Below are 18,584 nucleotides of genomic sequence, written 5' to 3' on the forward strand. Positions count from 1 at the left end.
GCCTGTCAGGCTGAGTAGGGGAGGGTGCCCCTGCAGACACGCGTACTGCAACAAAAGGCTCCTCTAGAGTTGTTCACGTATGAGTGTTCATGCGCCCCCTCCTCCCTCATAACACAACGCCCAGCCAAAGGGACCCCAGCCCTGGTGATTCTGCATGCCCACCGGCAACGTGTGTGCCAGAAAACCTACATTTTGTTTTTACAGTGAAAAGATGTATTATCACTTGGTTTTAACATAGTGTGCTTGTACTGCATGATTAGGAAATCAATATTTGGATGAGTGGCCATTTTAATCGATACGTTTCTCAGGAAAATTTTGATTAGGGAAAACTACTTTATCTGTAGCAAGAACTGTGTGATTGCTCATTTTGTGCATGAAGGAAAATGAAGACTAGGTTTATGCACAATTGGCTTGGTCTTAATCAGTAGTGTTTTTGGTTATTCTTAATGTAAACTGGAGGATATGATTTTGAATATTTTTTGAATGATAGTTAAAATTCTCCCTTTAAAAACTTTTAGCTCCCGATTAGGGCTGCAACCAACAAACATTTGAATAAGTTTACATTTTAATACAATTTAATAACTCAATTATTTTGATTAAAAAGAGAGCAATGTGGAATATTAATTTAATGAAACGATTTGCAAAGTTATGTCTGTTGTATAAAATATCTATATAATGTATTTCAAATTTATATTTTATCAAATATAAAGGTTACAAAATATATATATATTTTTTTTATTTGTAAAAACTTTAAAAAAGTTATAACTTTATATATATATATATATATATATATATATATATATATATATATATATATATATATAATATGTGTGTTTGTGTTTAATAAAATGAAAGGTAATTTAAAAACAGTTTTCTTGTAATGAAGTATTGTAAGGGGCTTGATTTATTCTCCCAACTATATTATGAAGTTATTGTTCACAAACAAATTTGAATATTGAATTTCAGGTTTTAGTTATGGGTAATTTTGAACCCTTTTTTAAATTATACATATTGTTTGAACATGTTTCTCTTTCTGTTGAACTATAGACAAAGCAACACAATAGATTTGAGTTGTGTAACAACTCTATTTGTGTAACATCCATCCTATTTTCACAGAATCACAAGCTGAGAATGTTATATTAAAAAGTATTGTGCAATTAGAAAAAGTACATAATACACAATGTAGTATTTGACATTCATTTTATGAACGGGTTCATAAGTTGATTTGGAGTATTTTATGACAGTTTAGGATGAAAGGAACACTTTCTGCAGTCAAATTCTCCTTATGGCGTGGAATTATGGAGCAGGCTTATGGCCGGTTTATGTTCGAATGTAATGACTGCCTTGGAGGATTAGGGCAGGCCAGATGATGGTGGATAGACTCAGATTACATTTAGCATTTTCCTCTTGCCCCTGTTATATTACTTTGTGTTTTCTGTGTTTATAAAATCGCAACAGTCGGAGGAATCATGCATTATCTTCCAACATTATTCCCTCTCTGTATCTCTAATGGCTGCAGATCAGATTCTCCCACCCTGCTCTTTATTCAGAGGTTTTAATTTAATTCCTCCCCACCCATCATAATAACCTCATCACCAGAGAGAATATCCTCTTTTAGCTGAAGCAATCACAATACAGATCTTCAAATCGGTATTAAGGGGTCCATTTGCGCATGTTTTACATTTGTGAACTCTTGTGAACGTGAAAATCAAGACATTAGAAGTGGGTGGTCTGTTACTCATTTGCATACATCAGTGTTTATTTTTTGATTATTCAGACTTTTCAGTTGCCATATGTTTATTATAGTAGAAAAAACAGAATGTTATTTATTGCACTTGGCTCGTATAGACGTTTTTTTCTCTTTGATCTTTCTGATCCCGCTGTAAATCTCTGTGGAAGTATTCTGCTGTGGGTTCATAATCCTGTTTGAAATCATTTTATTATGTTTGCACTACACATGCAACATTTAATCCTCAACAGCAAATTCTCTTTTTGATTATTGTCATTTTCATGTTGAGCATAAAAACTGTTGATTCATCTAAAATCTCTGCATGGCCCTTCCGACCGTGCATGGACAAAAAAAAACAACCTTTTTACACATTTTCTGCGCTGTTTTTGGCAAAAATCTGTGGAATTGTTTAAATGTAATACGATGGTTTAAACTAAATTATTATTGGTGGCTGGAAGCATGATCAAATTAGTTAATTATTAACACAAACATTCAAGGGAACACCTTTGATTGACAGGTGGAAATATTTCTGATATTTCTGATATTTTTATCAGTTTTAGAAAGGTTTTTACCAGATTTGTTGTATTAAGAAGGGCTAATCCAGGACAAAATGTAAAAAAAAAAAAAAAAATAGTTTAGACAGCATGAACAATTTAATTTGGCTCTTGTTTTGGCCACTCTGAAAATAGTATTTGACAGTCTTTCAGGTTGATGAAGAATGACTGTGCTGCTTCCGCCGTACTATACTGCCGATTATCCCTCCGTTACCTCCCTTCTTCCTGGTTGCTTTTTGTCTCTCATCCTCGTGCCCGCCCTGGTTGTGATTTCGAGAGCAAGAGAAAAGACAAACTGCCTCAGGCTATAATTTGCCCTGAAATCTCGCATGAGCCAGTGTCTCCAATAAACACTGTCGCCTCTTGTTAAGCTCTCGCCCTTGATACACTGACAGGACTAGTGATGTGTTTAACACGATAAATCATGGCGCTTGATCTGTCCAGGCCTCTCTGCCAGCCCACTTGTCTGGGGACTCACCCCATCTTTCTGCCAGAGAGGACCACACTCCCTGTTCTACGTCTTTATGGTTTAGCTTTACCTTAAAGTCAACATGAAAAAACTCCATTTACAGGTTTCTGGTCTTGTTGAACATTATTCCAATTAAAACAATTCTTTGTAATCTAAGTGTCAAATTTAATTTGATAATCAATTCAGGTCCCAGCCTACTTTTTGTTTTCCACCTGGAAAAATATGTTGCACCTGGAAAACAATGTTATACGTCATGCAAGGTTTCATCTATCATTTATAATTTGTGAATGAACAATTTTGGATTCAAACTGGGTGACAAAAAGATTAGTCAATGCAAGCACGTCCATCCAAACTGCCGACGCACTGTCCACGGCTAGCACGCTAAATGTGCTTCTGTAGAGGAGTTGAAGGGTGCTGAGATCGTACATTCACTGCACCCTACGTCCTTTTTAACTCAGTGATTCCAGAATGAACACTTTTATGGGAAAGACCTGTCTGTAACTCTATGAACAAAGTTCATATCCAACAAATACCAGATCACGAGTTAAGTAAACATGAAATGGTATTCGCAGCTCATTTTCGTTTCTACAAAACCAAATGTTGAGAAAAGTTAAACAAAACGGACAGCTAAATCATAATTAAATTTTCATGAAATCAAAATTGAATTAGTGCTATTCCAAATGTTTAGTTTTAGTAATTTTTTTCAAAGTTTCCTTCATCTTTGAAACAACTTTCCTTTTCAGCTGACATCACACACGTCTCTTTATTTTCAACCCCTCTTCTCCAATCTGACTTCGTGTCTCACTCAGAAATGCATCAGTTTGTGAACATCATTTCAGGTTAACTTAAATGTCAGGTGACTGTTTTGGTAAATTTCTCAGTATTATGATTTTGTCAAAGGAGAAATTAAAGGTACACTACGTAACTTTTGGCCATCTGGCGGTTAAAACAAGAAAACTGCATGCATTTTGCAGAAGAACATTGTTTTGGTTGTGCTTTGGTTCGGCAGGACTGTGATCAATATGGTTCTTTCTTATAACTAATAAAGAGGGAGAGAGATTATCCTACTGCTCATAAAACAATCACTACTAGGCTTAAGATATGTAACTAGTTTAGTTGCAGGATCTCAAGCTGACTAGCTAAAGACGTTACTGTTGCTATACCCATTAATAGACACGGTACTTCCTTGAAAATAAATTCCAGCACAGCGCTACAACAACCATAATGAAATGGCCCTTGACAACAGATAATGCTTTACAATGAACTCTGTTGGAGAGCCCCATATGGCAATTTATCTCTTCAATAAAATATCTTACTCACCTGTTAAGTAATAAAAACGTCATCTCCACATCACCTTTACAACATTTCAAACCCCTCGGGTCTCGCCATCTCCGAAAAGCCAAGCCTATGTTGATTTTTGTTTTATTACGAGCTGTCGCATTCTCTTTTTGCCAGCAGACGCTCCTCTGTTCGCGATTATTTATTTATTTATTTATTTATTTATTTAAACAGGTGATTCCCCGGAGGTTCGAGATTTAACATGCTCCATGTCAACCTTTCTCACTCATTGCCACTCGCGTTAAAGTAGCTGGACCAACTTTTCTCTATTTATGGATATGACGCGACACACACACACACACACACACACACACTCACACACACACACACACACACACACACATATGCGAGTGACATAAACACTCATAATAGGCTTACCATAGTAAATCAGGGTAAGACAAAAACACATTTTGGAAGAAGGATTGATGATGTATTGACTTATTATTAGTATTAATTTTGAGCAAAAATTTTTTACATAGTGTACCTTTTAAATATCCCAGTGTACCCACATTTCTATTGTTTTGTGATTCTGCCAGTAGGGGTCAATAGCTTTGAGCAGTTGACAAATGGCTTGTTTATGCAGTCTTTTTGCTCCTGATGTTCAATAACTTTTTTTTTTTCCATTTCACATTAATTAGAAAAAGAGCCTATGGTCTGAAAAAGCATTTTGATTTATTTTCTCATTGCAGTGGTCACTTTAGGAAGTGTGGTGTTTGGTTGCTTTTGGTTGAGTGGGAGTGAACTGCAGCCTCAGGTTCTGTCTCCTATTATTTTCCCTGTTACAAGGTCACATAGTTGTAAGCAATAGGGTTATTGTTTTTCTCCTACTGTTATAGCAGTTATCAAAACATCAGTTTTAAATGTTCTAAAATATTTCTTTTTCTTTTGTTTTCTCCATATATCCACTTATATTAACATCCTCTCACTAGGGAAATGAACCGTGGTCGGGAGTGGTGAAGACATAGCAGTTATTTTTCACCTTAAATCTAACATAGTCTATACAACTATATATTTCTCATATCTCCCATGTTATTTGTCTTCATGCATCCATTGTTTTTAGAAAGTCCACAGAAGTTGAGATATTTTTTGACAATAATCGTCGAGATTTTAGCTATTAAGATAGGAGAAACTGAGCACAGAGACAATGGAAGTTAAAAAACTATGGGTCATCTGCAAAATCGAATTTTAATCAAAATTAATTTTAACATTGCCAGATTAAGGCTGAGTATTACACAGATTTTTACCATGTTTTGAGAGAAGAGCAATGTAGAGAAGAGCAATGTAGTAACTTAAAGGGATAGTTCACCCAAAATTAAAGTTCAGAAAATTACTGCCAATCATGTCATTCAAAACATGCATGACTGTCCTTTCACTGTTATTTTAGCATTATTTATATACTTTTATGCTATTTATTATTGTTTTGAATTCGCTTTAGTTTTAGTTTTATTGTGCTTTTGTCATTTTATTAATTTTTTTTTCTTTTTTTTTTTTTCTTAGCTTTATTTTTATTTTACTTTTAATAATTGGAGAACTTGAACTTATTTTAAGTTACAGTTTTCAGTTCTTAAACTTATTTTAAATTTTCATTTAAGTATTAAGTTTTTTTGTCTAATATTTATCTTTCATTCACTCTTCAGTTTCAGCTCAAATGCCATGTCGGACATAATTGACTATGATTGGGTTATTTGAGATAGTCATATTCCTTTTAATAATCATTGATTTATATTAATAATGCAGCAGCGTTATTTTGTTCTCATTTTTAACAGTAAACCTATTTATTTTTTTTAAGTTGTTTCTCGTTATGGCTTCGAAAATGCGCAGTGATGACTGTAATCACTTTCATGAAAAATAAAATTAAGTGCAAGATGTGCAGTGCCAATATAAATGCCACATTCAGCATTATAACGAGAACAGGATTATGATAGAATGTTGTAAAATCTCTGTGCTTTAGTTTTCCGTGTATCAGCGCGCTGTTAAGGGAAGAGCGCATTCAGAGGTTCCCTTTCAAACCAAAGACTGTAAAAAAATAGTTCACATGCACATTCGCGTCCTTTGGTGCAGATGCATGTTGTAATATTACGTTTATTTTATGCATCTAGGATCTGATCTGATTATTAATCACATAGGATGTGTCATAGAACGGGCTTTACTGGAGATCATTTACTCTTCAGCTTTACCTCAAGCAGCTATTCCTTTTTAGATGTTTATTTTTCGAAAACATTGATGCATCATAAACTAGCAGTTATTTTTCTATTCATACGTTCATGTTTTCATAGACATGTTTTCATGTCACAGTTTTATTTGTCAACATTAATTTCCGTAACCGTCTTAAAACCTGAGTGCTCGAGTACTCGTTTTTTGAGACATGTCAACACTGTAAAAAATGTCTAACCCTCCCAAATCAAAAATTTCAAGTGACCGATAACATCTAAATTTTTCAATTGGCCCAAGTGAAATTCTTGTTGCAATAGTCTGTTAACATTGGCTCAATGAGAAATAATACGTCAGACTAATTGAAAAATTTCGATGTTATCGGTCACTTGAAATTTTTGACTTGGGGATGTAATTTGTTTTTACAGTGAATGATCGAAATGAGAAATTGACAAAAATGCCCATCCCTAGCATTCTTCAAATAAACTACTTTTTTTGCTCAGCAAACAAAATAATTGCATGGTTTGGTTTGGAATGACATGAGGGTGAGTAAATTATGACTGTTTTAAAGGGGTCATATGGTGCCATTTTAAAAGCCATTATTATTGATTATCGGGTGTAATAGAATAGGTTAAAATGGTTTACAAAGGTTAGGTTAACAAAGCTAACTTTTGGGTTGTACTGCTCAGCACCAGCTTTATGAATAAATTAAGCTGTGATTAACCTCTGAAAGCAAAAGGTTTTGCTTTCGCATCTCTGCAACACGTCGACAACACAATTCACCAAAACTTTGCCGTCTTTCTTTGCGTATGCCTTTGGGCAGCATTATGCTAATATTTCACGTTGTGACGTGTACGTTTGAGGAGGTAATATCTGGACTTCGATTGAGGCGTTTGAGGCAGGTCTGGATCAGTGTTCTGTTAGACATGCACAAACAGATACATTACACACTAAAGGAAAAGGAAAACATTATAAAGCATCATGACACCTTAACTTTTTGGATGAACTATCCCTCTAAGAATGTTGAATTAATATTGAATGTGCTGTCACGTGTGTGTTTATTTAGTTGAAATTTAGTCTGAACAGTTTTTTTGTTTTGTTTTTACTAAACATAATTTCACAAATACTGTATAGCATGTTTGGCTGTTAGTCATTTATATGAGTTAAAATGAGACAATATTGTGCTGTGTTTGAAGCAAAGTGGAGAGAGCTAGAAAAAGGAGCATTTTGGGAGCACTGCTTGACCAAGCGTAAAGCGTGATTAATTCAATAGGTACCACAGAGGAAGGGGCCAGAAGCTCTTTAGAGGAAGGGCTGACCCACTTTCTGTGCTTCAGTAAAAGACTGAGCTTATCTACCACCGGGAAGATATCAGACTTATGATTAACATAAAATAGAATTAAAACGTGAAGTATTTCAATGGCTAATTTTTAATCTGCTCCTACTTTTTGAAAAGCATTGGAAATGTGCTTGCTAAATACACACACTTCGACATCAAAAGAAAGTGTTGGAAAGGACACGTGTCGTTTAAGGTAACATTAGCGTGTTTATGCAGTCATTGCTTTTGCTCTGATGACTGCTGTAATCAGCCCACAGATGCAGTGTTCAGATGTCGACTGAATTCTGCGGGCTGTTGTTCACCCGACCATGTGTTTGTTCTGTGTCTGGGTGTTTTTGTGGCCACTTTTGGCCCTTTGGACTTTTAGAAACTAAACGCACTTTTCACACTCTCACTGGTTTATTTGCATATACATGTAAAAAAAGAAAAGTGTGTATATGCATGCATGTGTGTGTGTGTGTGTGTGTGTGTGTGTGTATATATGTACATACATGTATATAAACACATTTTTTTACCTACCTGACCTACATTTGTGCCCCAGTCTTTGGCATGCTTTCATTTCAATATGGATGGTATATGACAAAAAAAATAAATTATAAATATAATAAATGGAGCAAAATTACAGAAACTGCGAAGACTGCCCACTTTATATCAGTGTCAGGTAGAAGACAATTTTTCTGCTCATGAGCAGTGAGTTTATGTGAGTTTATTATAAACAGACACTTCTATTAACTTGTGAAATTTACCCAGATAGGGTTTTTATAATAAATTAAAATAATTTCAATAAATAATAAATTAAAAAGGCATATACGTCATACGTGATGGACGCAAGCACAGCAGATTACCTTCTGTAACGCCCACATCTGGAAAACACACACTCCCACCGCTGTAAAAAACACGAGATGTCAGTCCCGTCCAAATCAGTACATGATATCACAGACGTGGAGCGATAAGAATTGTTGACAACTCAAATGTCCTTTAGAAAACTAGTCCTGTTCGAATAGGGCTATAAAAAATATTTAAAAAAATAAATGAATAAATGAAGCCATGATAAAGTTTCCTGGATCCATTTTATATGTGACCTTCATATTTGTGCATTTAAATCAACCCCTGGGACATAAAAGTGTCTGAAGAAACATGTGTTATGTCTCCTCAAAATATACAAAGAAGCACTTTGAAAATGTAATCCTTCAGGCGTTCGTAACGGTTCGTTAAACATGATCATCTAAGTATATTCATGTTATTCAAGCAGCTTTTTATTGAAGCACCAGATATGGAGCATTAGCATCACATAAACGATAAGACTGCTTTTCCTCAATCCAAATTTAGTGTATGCGTAAAGTTGCCACAAGGTGTTAGCGCCTCGCCCACAGCATCCATGTTGTTTGTTGTCTTACAGGCTGATTTAATTAGATAAGATTTCACGTGGGGTTGAACTTGAAGGCATTTGAGATTTAGGCGGATGAAGAACTACAACATTGAGTCATGAGTAGAAGAGTGGAACATTGTATGCTCTCTGTGACCAAGCACACACTGCAGCTAAATACAGTTGTCACCTCTCTTAATCCTGTTCTGTACGCACACGGTGATATCTGCATCCTACAACAAATGCACGCCTGAAACTGAAATTGCTCCAGCGTTTCTCTGAACCCATGAGGCCGTTTTCACACAAGTTTTCTTTCTGATTTCTCTTGTGAAAAAAGTTAACTTTAGCATACTTTTTTAAAATGACTTCATACTTTAAAAGAATAAACTTAAATGCTAACTGAATGTAATGTTCTTGGATACTTAATTGCAGCGCAAATGAAATTAAATCAAAATGTGTTAGTTTAAATTTATATCAAATGAAACTATTTGAACTCAAGAGTGCTTTTTGACCCATATAAGTAGAACTTACAGTAAGTACATCTTTATATATGAAGAGTTCAGATGCAAAAGCCTCTAAGTGCCATCTGAAATTTTCTTCTAGAATGATCATTTTTATCAAGCTCGTATATTTAAGTTCAGTAATTTCACTTAAATGACAATTAATAGGTCATTTTCATTGCCATTTAAGTGAAATTACTGAACTTAAATATACGAGCTTGATAAAAATGATCATTCTAGAAGAAAATTTCAGATGGCACTTAGAGGCTTTTGCATCTGAACTCTTCATATGTAATTTCATAATTCTCTTGTCTTTGAAATATGTTTCAAGTGTATTGCTGAATGTACTACAAGCATTTATGGTGAACTGAAATATGTCATTTCTATTGAAACTTGTGTGTCATCTGTTTAAATATTTGTATATATATATTTGTATTTACACATTTGTAATGATATTTGCACATTTGCAATTTAATATGAATTGACTTGTAATATAAATGTAATATCAAATACACTGTATTATAACCGAGTACTTTACATGTATGTGCCTTCAGTAAAGCTTGACAAGATTATTAAAACATGATCATAAAGATACTTTGAAAAACTTGGTGTACTTAGTCTTAAATGTGTACTCTCTAATGCACTTAAGTCCTTTTTTACATTAAAATATTATCTGCAAGTGCAGTTTTTAAAAATATATACTTAATAGATTTAAAGTGCACATTCAATAGAGTTAAGCGCACTTCTTTTTCACAAGGTTTTCTCAGGTCAGGGCCGGGGCTTCTTAAAATGGAGGACACTCATTTGTAAGAGTAAAGGCTGGTTCACTTCTGTCCATTTGCTCTGTTGCTTCTGTGTGCTCTTAGCACAGATTGCATAAAAATTCTAATCTGAGCTAAGCAGGAGATTTGCGGACAGCTGGCAGCTCATCTCGTATACCCATGCGAATCTGTACTTATCTTCCCTTTGCTTTCGCCACGCGTCTCTCTCACACATAACCCGAACATTTGTGCTCAAAACTTTCCTCCGCACATCTCATCCTCGAGCACGTATGCTATTTCTCTTTCATCGTGCTTTTTACAGTCACCATCATTCACTTTTTGCTCTCTCTTCATCTTGCGCTCCATTGGAAAGTCTGACAGCTGCACTGGGACGGCTTAATGTTTCAATCTCTCAATCGTTGTTGATCCCCAGACCCACATGACGGCGTAAATCACGAAAAAAGGGACAGGTCTGAAGCTGTGCTGAAGAGTTAGGATCCCCCCCCTCCCTCACCAGAGTACAGACAGATACTCATTATAACGCCTGATGATGAGAAATCATCGGAGGGATCAGAGAGACCCAATATACAGATTCCGATAAGCTGAATGTTATGAATTATTACACAAAATGGGAAAATAAGTTTTTTTTATATGACCTTGTTCATGGCAAACCCACAGAAATCTGCAGATTTACGCTTGATGCTTCTTTCTGCTGCTTTTTTTAATTTACTTTTTCTTAAATGATTTTAAAATGTGTTTTTCTCCTCTTCATCATAACCATGTAAAGCAGTTTTAATTGAATTGAATAGGGCTTTGCAATGTATAGAATTTTATTCATTTTTGCAGAAATTCTGCACAGATTCAATCTTTGCCTACCCATAAAATTGTCATCTTGTGTTTGTGTTGAGTGTTGGTCATTCTCTCTAGCATTTTTGGGCATTGGTTTTAACTCGATCAGTTTTGTTAGATGTCATTTTTGTAAGACGTGTATTTTGTTACATAGCCCATGAAGTGTTGGATACATTCTGTATGCAGAAAGCCGAATGACCTCAGCGGCTGTTGGTTTTTGAAATTAATTTGAGATTACTGCCTGGCAACAAACATATTTAGTTTGATTACTTGTGAAGTGCTCCCTCTTGTGTTCAGACTATGAATATAAATGCTATTAATGATGTCATTGTGGTGTTCCATATTTATTACATGCTATGCCTACTGCATAAGGTTGATTTATCACCTTAAGTCATTTGAAAAATGCAAGTACAGTAATTTCAGTGGAATAATAGGTAATAAAACATAACCGTATATAAAATGTATATAGTCATTTAACATACGAAACATGCTAGTGAGAAAATTATATTACATTTTTACAGGAATTAAAAGACATCTATCTTGAAGTACTGTAGTTCTACCTCAAACAGATAATTAAAAAAAAAAGAAAAAAAAAGGTTTTTACAGAATAATTCATGCAAAACTACAAGATTCAGATTTCTGCTTTTTATTTCTCTGGAATGGACTATATACTGTCTTTTAAAGTGTTTAACTGTAAGTGCAATTTGTATTTATTTACACTACTGTTTGAGGTCAGCAAGTTTTTTTTTGTTTGTTTTGTTTTTAAATTAATACTATTATTCAGCACGGATGCACTGAATTGATCAGAGTGACAGTAAATACTTTTTTTGTAATGTTACAAAATATTTTTTATTCAACAAGAAAATGGTATCGGGGTTTCCACAAAAATACTAAGCAGCAAAAACTTTTTTCAATGTTGATATAATAACAGTTTCTTGAGCACCAAATCAGCATAGATTCATTTCTTAAGGATCATGTGACACTGAAGACTGATGCTGAGTAATGATGCTGACAATTCAGCTTTGATCACAGAAATAAATTACATTTTAAAATATATTAAAATAGAAAATAGTTATTTTAAACTGTAAGAATATTTCACAATACAATTGTTTTTTCTGTATTTTTTTTTATCAAATAAATTCAGCCTTGTTGAGCATAAGAGACTTTTCAAAAAAATGTAACAAATCTTACCGAACCCAAACTTTTGAACAGTAGTCTATTTTTTTAAACGAGTCAAAATTATTTTCTCTGACCATCACAAATGTCTCAAATGCTGAGCTTTTCAACATAGGAACATTCCTTTAATTCCAAGCTCTGATTCCTGAGCAGATCCTAACACTCTGCCATTCCCGTCTTCATTTCTGATGTGGAAGTCTTGGGCTCATGATGACTCTGGTGTGTGGTTATCCCGTCCCCCCTTGCAGGTGACTGGTTGGCTGCTGAACCATCATTCTCGTCCTACTCCTGGGGATTTCCTGTCACGTGCCCATATTCCTGCTTCACCTCCACTCCTAGAATGGAACCCAACAAAGTCCAGTCAGAGGGCGGGCTGAATGTGACCCTGACCATCCGGCTTCTCATGCACGGCAAGGTAAGCTGAGCCCGCAGAGCAGTACAGAGAGAAGTGGATGATGTCACTGCAGAGTGTGCCTGAGGGACGTGTCCTCTCCTGACCCACTGTTTCAGGCCAAGGTGAATCAGGGGTCGTCAGTACCAGTGACCTTTTAGACTCATTAAATCTCCGTAAGCAAGGACTGAATATAAAATAGAGCCATTTTCGTGCGGAAATTTGTTCATATACAATTGTGAATGGCCAAAATGTTCTGCTTATGCTTGCAAAGATTTTATTGGTTCTTTTTTTATTCCTGCAGGAAGTGGGAAGCATCATCGGAAAGGTATGTTAGATACGGACATTTTATGCACAGTGTGTGTGTGTGTATATGTATATGTACAGTATGTGTATGTATATATATATATATATATATATATATATGTGTGTGTATATATATATATATATATATATATATATATATATATATATATATATTTATATTTATATATTTATGTATATTTGTTTTAAGCTCTGAATCTAAATATTCAGTCCTTCTTTTTGCTACAGAAAGGGGAAACTGTGAAGAAGATGCGTGAAGAGGTATGTTTCTTGTCTAATTCATTTTACCAAAACCCTTTTCAATCAATCAATCAAACTTTATTTATAAAGCACTTTAAAACAAGTGGACCAAAGTACAGAAAATTAAATAAATTATACTTTATAAAGCATATAAAACATATAAGTCTTGTTCTGTTGAGATTTGTTTTTCATGTTCATGAATCACAGCGACCTCAGTGTTGTATGTCCAAATATAATAATAGTAATATGAGATGTTCTTGTTATTTCCCCTTGCACCTATAAGTGTATTTTTGAGCTATTAAAAGGGTCATGGAGTCTCTCAGGGTTAACTTGACATTTGGTATCCTACAGAGCGGTGCTCGCATCAACATCTCAGAAGGAAACTGTCCTGAGAGGATCGTCACCATCACTGGACCCACAGATGCCATCTTTAAGGCCTTCGCTATGATCGCATACAAGTTTGAAGAGGTGCTGTCCTGAATACAGTATTTGAAAATCTCACTTAACACAAACAAAATGTTATTTGTCAATGTCGATGGTACTGTATATATTCTACCATTAAAAAGGTCGGTAAGATTTTTAAATGTTTTTGAAAGACATTCCCTATGCTCTCTATATTTAATCAAAAAATGCAGTTAAAACTGTAATATTGTGAAATAATATTAACATTTAAAAAAACTGTTTTCTGTCAATATATTGTAAAATGTAATTTATTCCTGAACTGCAATATTGTGAAATAATATTAACATTTAAAATAACTGTGTTTTCTATGTCGATATATTGTAAAATGTAATTTATTCCTGTGATCAAAGTTTAATTTTCAGCATCATTACTTCAGTCATTACTTCAGTCTTCAGTGTCACATGATCCTTCAGAAATCATTCTAATGTGCTTATCCGGTGCTCAAGAAACATTTGGTTGAAAATAGTTGTGTTTTTATGAAACTGTGATAAATTCAGGATTCTTTGATTAATAGAAAATTAAAAAGAACATAATTTATGAAAATTAAAAAGAACATTATTTGGTTTTTACTGTAACTTTTGATCAATTTAATGGATCTTTACTGAATAAAAGTATTAATTTCTTTCAAAAAATGTATTTCAAAATTGGTAATAAACATTTTTGAATAATCTGATTATTTATAGAATAACTCAGTTTTGATTTTCTTCTCTTTATATTTGGAACTTGATGGACACAAACCAAAAGGATAAGATTAGTCTGGTTTCAATGCACAAACATCTTCACAAAAAAAAAAACTAAAACAGTAAAACAAATTATATAAAATGGATCATTTCAACTCTGAATTCTGATTAGATTAGCCACATTGTTGTTGCAGCGATTTTAAAGTTTCATTGCTTATGTAATTTCTTTCTGATATTTCTTCAGGATATAATCAACTCCATGAGCAACAGCCCAGCCACCAGTAAGCCCCCAGTCACTTTGCGTCTCGTGGTGCCCGCCAGTCAGTGCGGCTCCCTCATTGGCAAGGGAGGCTCAAAAATCAAAGAGATGAGAGAGGTACAAAACTGCCATTATTCTCACTGTCAGAACGTGGATTGCCATTGAATTTGCTAGCCTATGCAGCTTTACCAAGCTCACCTTGTGGGCAAAACTGTATGACAGGAGTCATCAACCACAAAGCCACAAAACTCACAAAGTATATCTAAAGTTTTAATATGCAACCAAACACATGCTATTATATCCCAGACTAAAAATGCAATTCTTTGGTCCTTAATCTAAAAAAGATTGAAGAGCCCTGCTTTATAGTAATAATGGCAATGCTGATTATGTTCTTGTCTTTTAAATGACTTCAACAGAAACATATGCTTGCATGCAGATGCACGTTCCCCTGAGAGCTGTGTGGCCTCAGAGCAGATCACACCATCATCAGCAGTGGATGCTCTGAATCATAAACTGTTGTTTTCTCTCTCTCTCTCTCTCTCCAGTCCACAGGAGCTCAGGTTCAGGTAGCAGGGGACATGCTGCCTAACTCCACAGAGCGCGCAGTGACAATCTCCGGCACCCCGGAAGCCATCATCCAGTGTGTCAAACAGATATGTGTGGTCATGCTGGAGGTACAGTATTGTACAGTGTTGTTCAAGGGATAGTTCACCCAAAATGAAAACTGTCATTCTATACTCCCCCTCATGTCATTTAAAAGCCTTGTGACTTTCTTTACACTGTTGAACACAAAAGCTCAAAAAGGACAGAAAAGCATTTGAAAATGTCATTGAAGTCAACATACAGTAAATGCATGTTATTGAACTATTCATTCATGCAGACATGTCTTTTTTTTTCAAGTTGGCATTAAATGGAAGTTGTGATTTGCTATTGCTGTGATCTCATGTGAGTGACAGGTTGTCCCGCCCTCGCATCATCAGAGAAGAGAAGAGATGTCATTGAAAGGGGAAGCTATTTTTATTAAAGATTCACATTTATAATAAATACTCCAATATTACAGAAAAAAAAAAAGAATTGTCCATTTGGATTTCATGTCATACCTCGATCGTCTGGTGAAATGTACTTCTTCTTTCTCGAGTGACGTATGGCGTTTAGACCACTTGATCCCCACAATTGTATTGACTGTAAGCTCAAATTAAGGTCTATCTCCATCAACAACCAATGGATTGAACCAAATCCCTGCCCTACATTTTTTTCATCACAATATGGAAAGTTCTGTCACTACATCCATTTTTGTCATGACTTTAAGTGGCTGCTATTTACTGAAATAGCCATCTTTTTGTCATCTGCCCACGTTGTTGTGGGCCTCGACATCCAATTCATGAACAAATAGTTACTTTTGGTTAGATCTTTCCAAAATCTTTTTAATTAGTTGATCAAGTTCACTAGTTGACTTTAGAAGTCTTGCACCATGCATGAGTCAAATGGACTACTTTAAGTATATTTTTTTTAATACAAAAAGTTTTGCATTCTTTTTATAGCTTGAAAGCTATAGTCTCCATTCATCGTAATTGCATGGAGCAGAGCAACCAGTGCATACAGTAGTGCATTTCCCTTTGTGTTCCACAGAGAAAAGTAAGTCCATTTTGGAACGGCTTGAGGCTGAGTAACGAATGAATTTTCTTTTTTGGAGGGTGAAATCCATTTGTTATGACAATAACAATGGGGTGGATTCACTACCATACACACAGCCACACTCCATTACAGCCACCCTGCCAAAGAGAGACTACATTGTTTTACTTGTGATTAATGAGAAACACAAAGCATCCGTTGGCTTGCTTCCGCCATCTCGGTTTATTGATTTAAATGTTATTCTTATCCACCAATGACGTGCAGGGCTGATTTCCTGCCGAGGTGAATTGTGCACTGATTGGGTGTTATGGAATGATTTTCATTCTTCGCTTGTACAGACACAGACATATTTCTAACATAATCAGATCGCCAGGGAACTTACAAAAAGTATTGTCTCATCCTTTGTGTGTAGATGAAATTTTAGGGCTATTTTTTACCTTTACAAATGTGCAGTATACTGAACTATATAACGGCAGTTTTTATTCTACTCAAAATTCACTGCACCTGATTTGACCTTCCATTTGTGGAAATAATATCAGCCATGAATTTTAACTTAGAAAAATGCAAAATAAACATTTTTATTTTCAACATAACTAGACATGCTGAAGTAAGCATGCAACATGATGAGGTCATATGGCAACAATGTAGCGTACCACTAAGTTTATCATTGAATAATGCTACAGATGAACTTAATTCACTGCCTTCTCTTAAGTAGTTTTTGTAGACTTGACAGTTCAGGCTCAACAACACAGCCTAGCGCAGGGGTGTCCTAACTCGGTCCTGTCAACGTGCCTTAACACACCTGTCTGGAAGTTTCATGCCTAGTAAGACCTCGATTAGCTGGTTCATGTGTGATTAATTGGGGTTGGAGCTAAACTCTGCAGGACAGTGACCCTCCAGGAGCAGGATTGGACACCCCTGGCCTGGCAAATACGAATCTTAAAGCGTTGGGGTCTCACAACATGCCTGACTTTGTTTTCGTACAACTTTACCACACAAATGCTCCACCACGCACACCTGTCTGCACCTGTCTCCTGGTCTAATGCTGTTTCTGCCTCTACCTCTTCCCCTCTCCTAGTCCCCACCGAAAGGTGCCACCATTCCCTACCGCCCAAAGCCCGCCTCCACCCCCGTCATTTTTTCAGGTGGCCAGGTAAGAGCCGACCCGCTGGCGGCGTCCGCAGCCAACCTCAGCCTTTTACTGCAGCACCAGCCACTGCCTGTTAGTTCACTCAGGTTTTCTCACCTTCTCACTTGCATGTTGTCACGCCATCCTAACCAGGGAAATGCTTGCAGAGAGGAAGGAGCTTTAGATTGTGAATGAGAGTTCAAATCTGGCCTCGGAGGACTCAATAAAAGGAGAGTTTGCTCTTCTGCCATCACATATTTCAGTGCCTTCTACTACCATCCAAAAAGTGAATTTTAAGCCAATATGGATATGAAGTGAAGTGCACATTTTTTATCTTTCTGGCGCAGTAACGCATTATATGACCTCTTGGAAGGTGCTCAAAGTTTAGTTCACTTTAAAATCACTTTGCAAGTTATTACGTGCATTTCTGTGTAACTATGTGCATTTTGAACTCGAGTGCTTTCATATTCCAAACGTTTTGGCCATTATCATACAAAGTTAAGACATGAAAGCATTTCAAATGAGGCGTACTGAAATAGAGTGAAAAACTGTACTCATGCAAAACAAAGGCTTTATGGTTTAAACTGCCCTAAAATCAATAAATTTGGACAGAAATCTATTTTTATTGCATAATTATATTAGTAATTTTCTTAAGCCTTTGTTTAAATCATAAATCAACATGTGGGGCCGCTCTAACAAACAAAGTAATGTTTCAAAAAGTGGTTACACACTTCAGGAAATCAACCTACAAATGCCTTAAAGTGGTCTCTGTATATTAAACTGGGCAAGAAAAACATTTGATGTATACAAAATCGCACACTTCACCTTTACATGGCAGCGAATGCATTTTGGCTGCTTTGAGTGCATTTTAATTCTAGATCGACGTTCACTCTTATCGCAAAATAAACTCCTCCCTCTCAGAGCAAATATCATATCCTTTTAATATTATCAAAACTTGAAGTGTAACATCACTAGAAACTCTAAACGACCTGGATTTGCATTATTTTGAGATTCCGATATAACTTGAAATGTCAAGTTATAAATATTAAATGGATATGCTATCAAACAAAGTCTTCCCCTCTCATTCGCTAACCAACACAAAAATTCCACTAATCTAACATTCCATTGATGAATAATAATAATATCCTTTAACAACATCTTTTTAACATAACTCATTCATGAGCTCTTCATGCAACATGACCATAGATGCCACATCACGGCTTTAACATTAAATA

At 35.4% G+C, this 18,584-nt stretch overlaps 1 protein-coding gene across 17 annotated transcripts in view; it reads left to right on the forward strand.

The window, feature by feature from the left end:
• pcbp3 (poly(rC) binding protein 3) overlaps nt 1–18,584 on the forward strand; it is a 67,752-nt gene that overhangs the window by 41,850 nt on the left and 7,318 nt on the right. For 8 of the 17 annotated variants that reach the window (XM_084121884.1, XM_084121897.1, XM_084121899.1 and 5 more), the window contains 7 exons: nt 12,481–12,647; nt 12,928–12,951; nt 13,176–13,208; nt 13,539–13,655; nt 14,574–14,705; nt 15,134–15,262; nt 17,299–17,442. In XM_084121884.1, the coding sequence (XP_083978010.1) occupies nt 12,573–12,647; nt 12,928–12,951; nt 13,176–13,208; nt 13,539–13,655; nt 14,574–14,705; nt 15,134–15,262; nt 17,299–17,442 (654 nt within the window). In that variant the 5' untranslated portion in view covers nt 12,481–12,572. The remainder of the gene's footprint in view (nt 1–12,480; nt 12,648–12,927; nt 12,952–13,175; nt 13,209–13,538; nt 13,656–14,573; nt 14,706–15,133; nt 15,263–17,298; nt 17,443–18,584) is intronic. The other 9 variants (XM_084121900.1, XM_084121887.1, XM_084121888.1 and 6 more) reach the window with 2 other exon arrangements.

The sequence above is a fragment of the Abramis brama genome, assembly GCF_963993115.1.
Source record: "Abramis brama genome assembly, chromosome: 8".
Classification (NCBI taxonomy): domain Eukaryota; kingdom Metazoa; phylum Chordata; class Actinopteri; order Cypriniformes; family Leuciscidae; genus Abramis; species Abramis brama.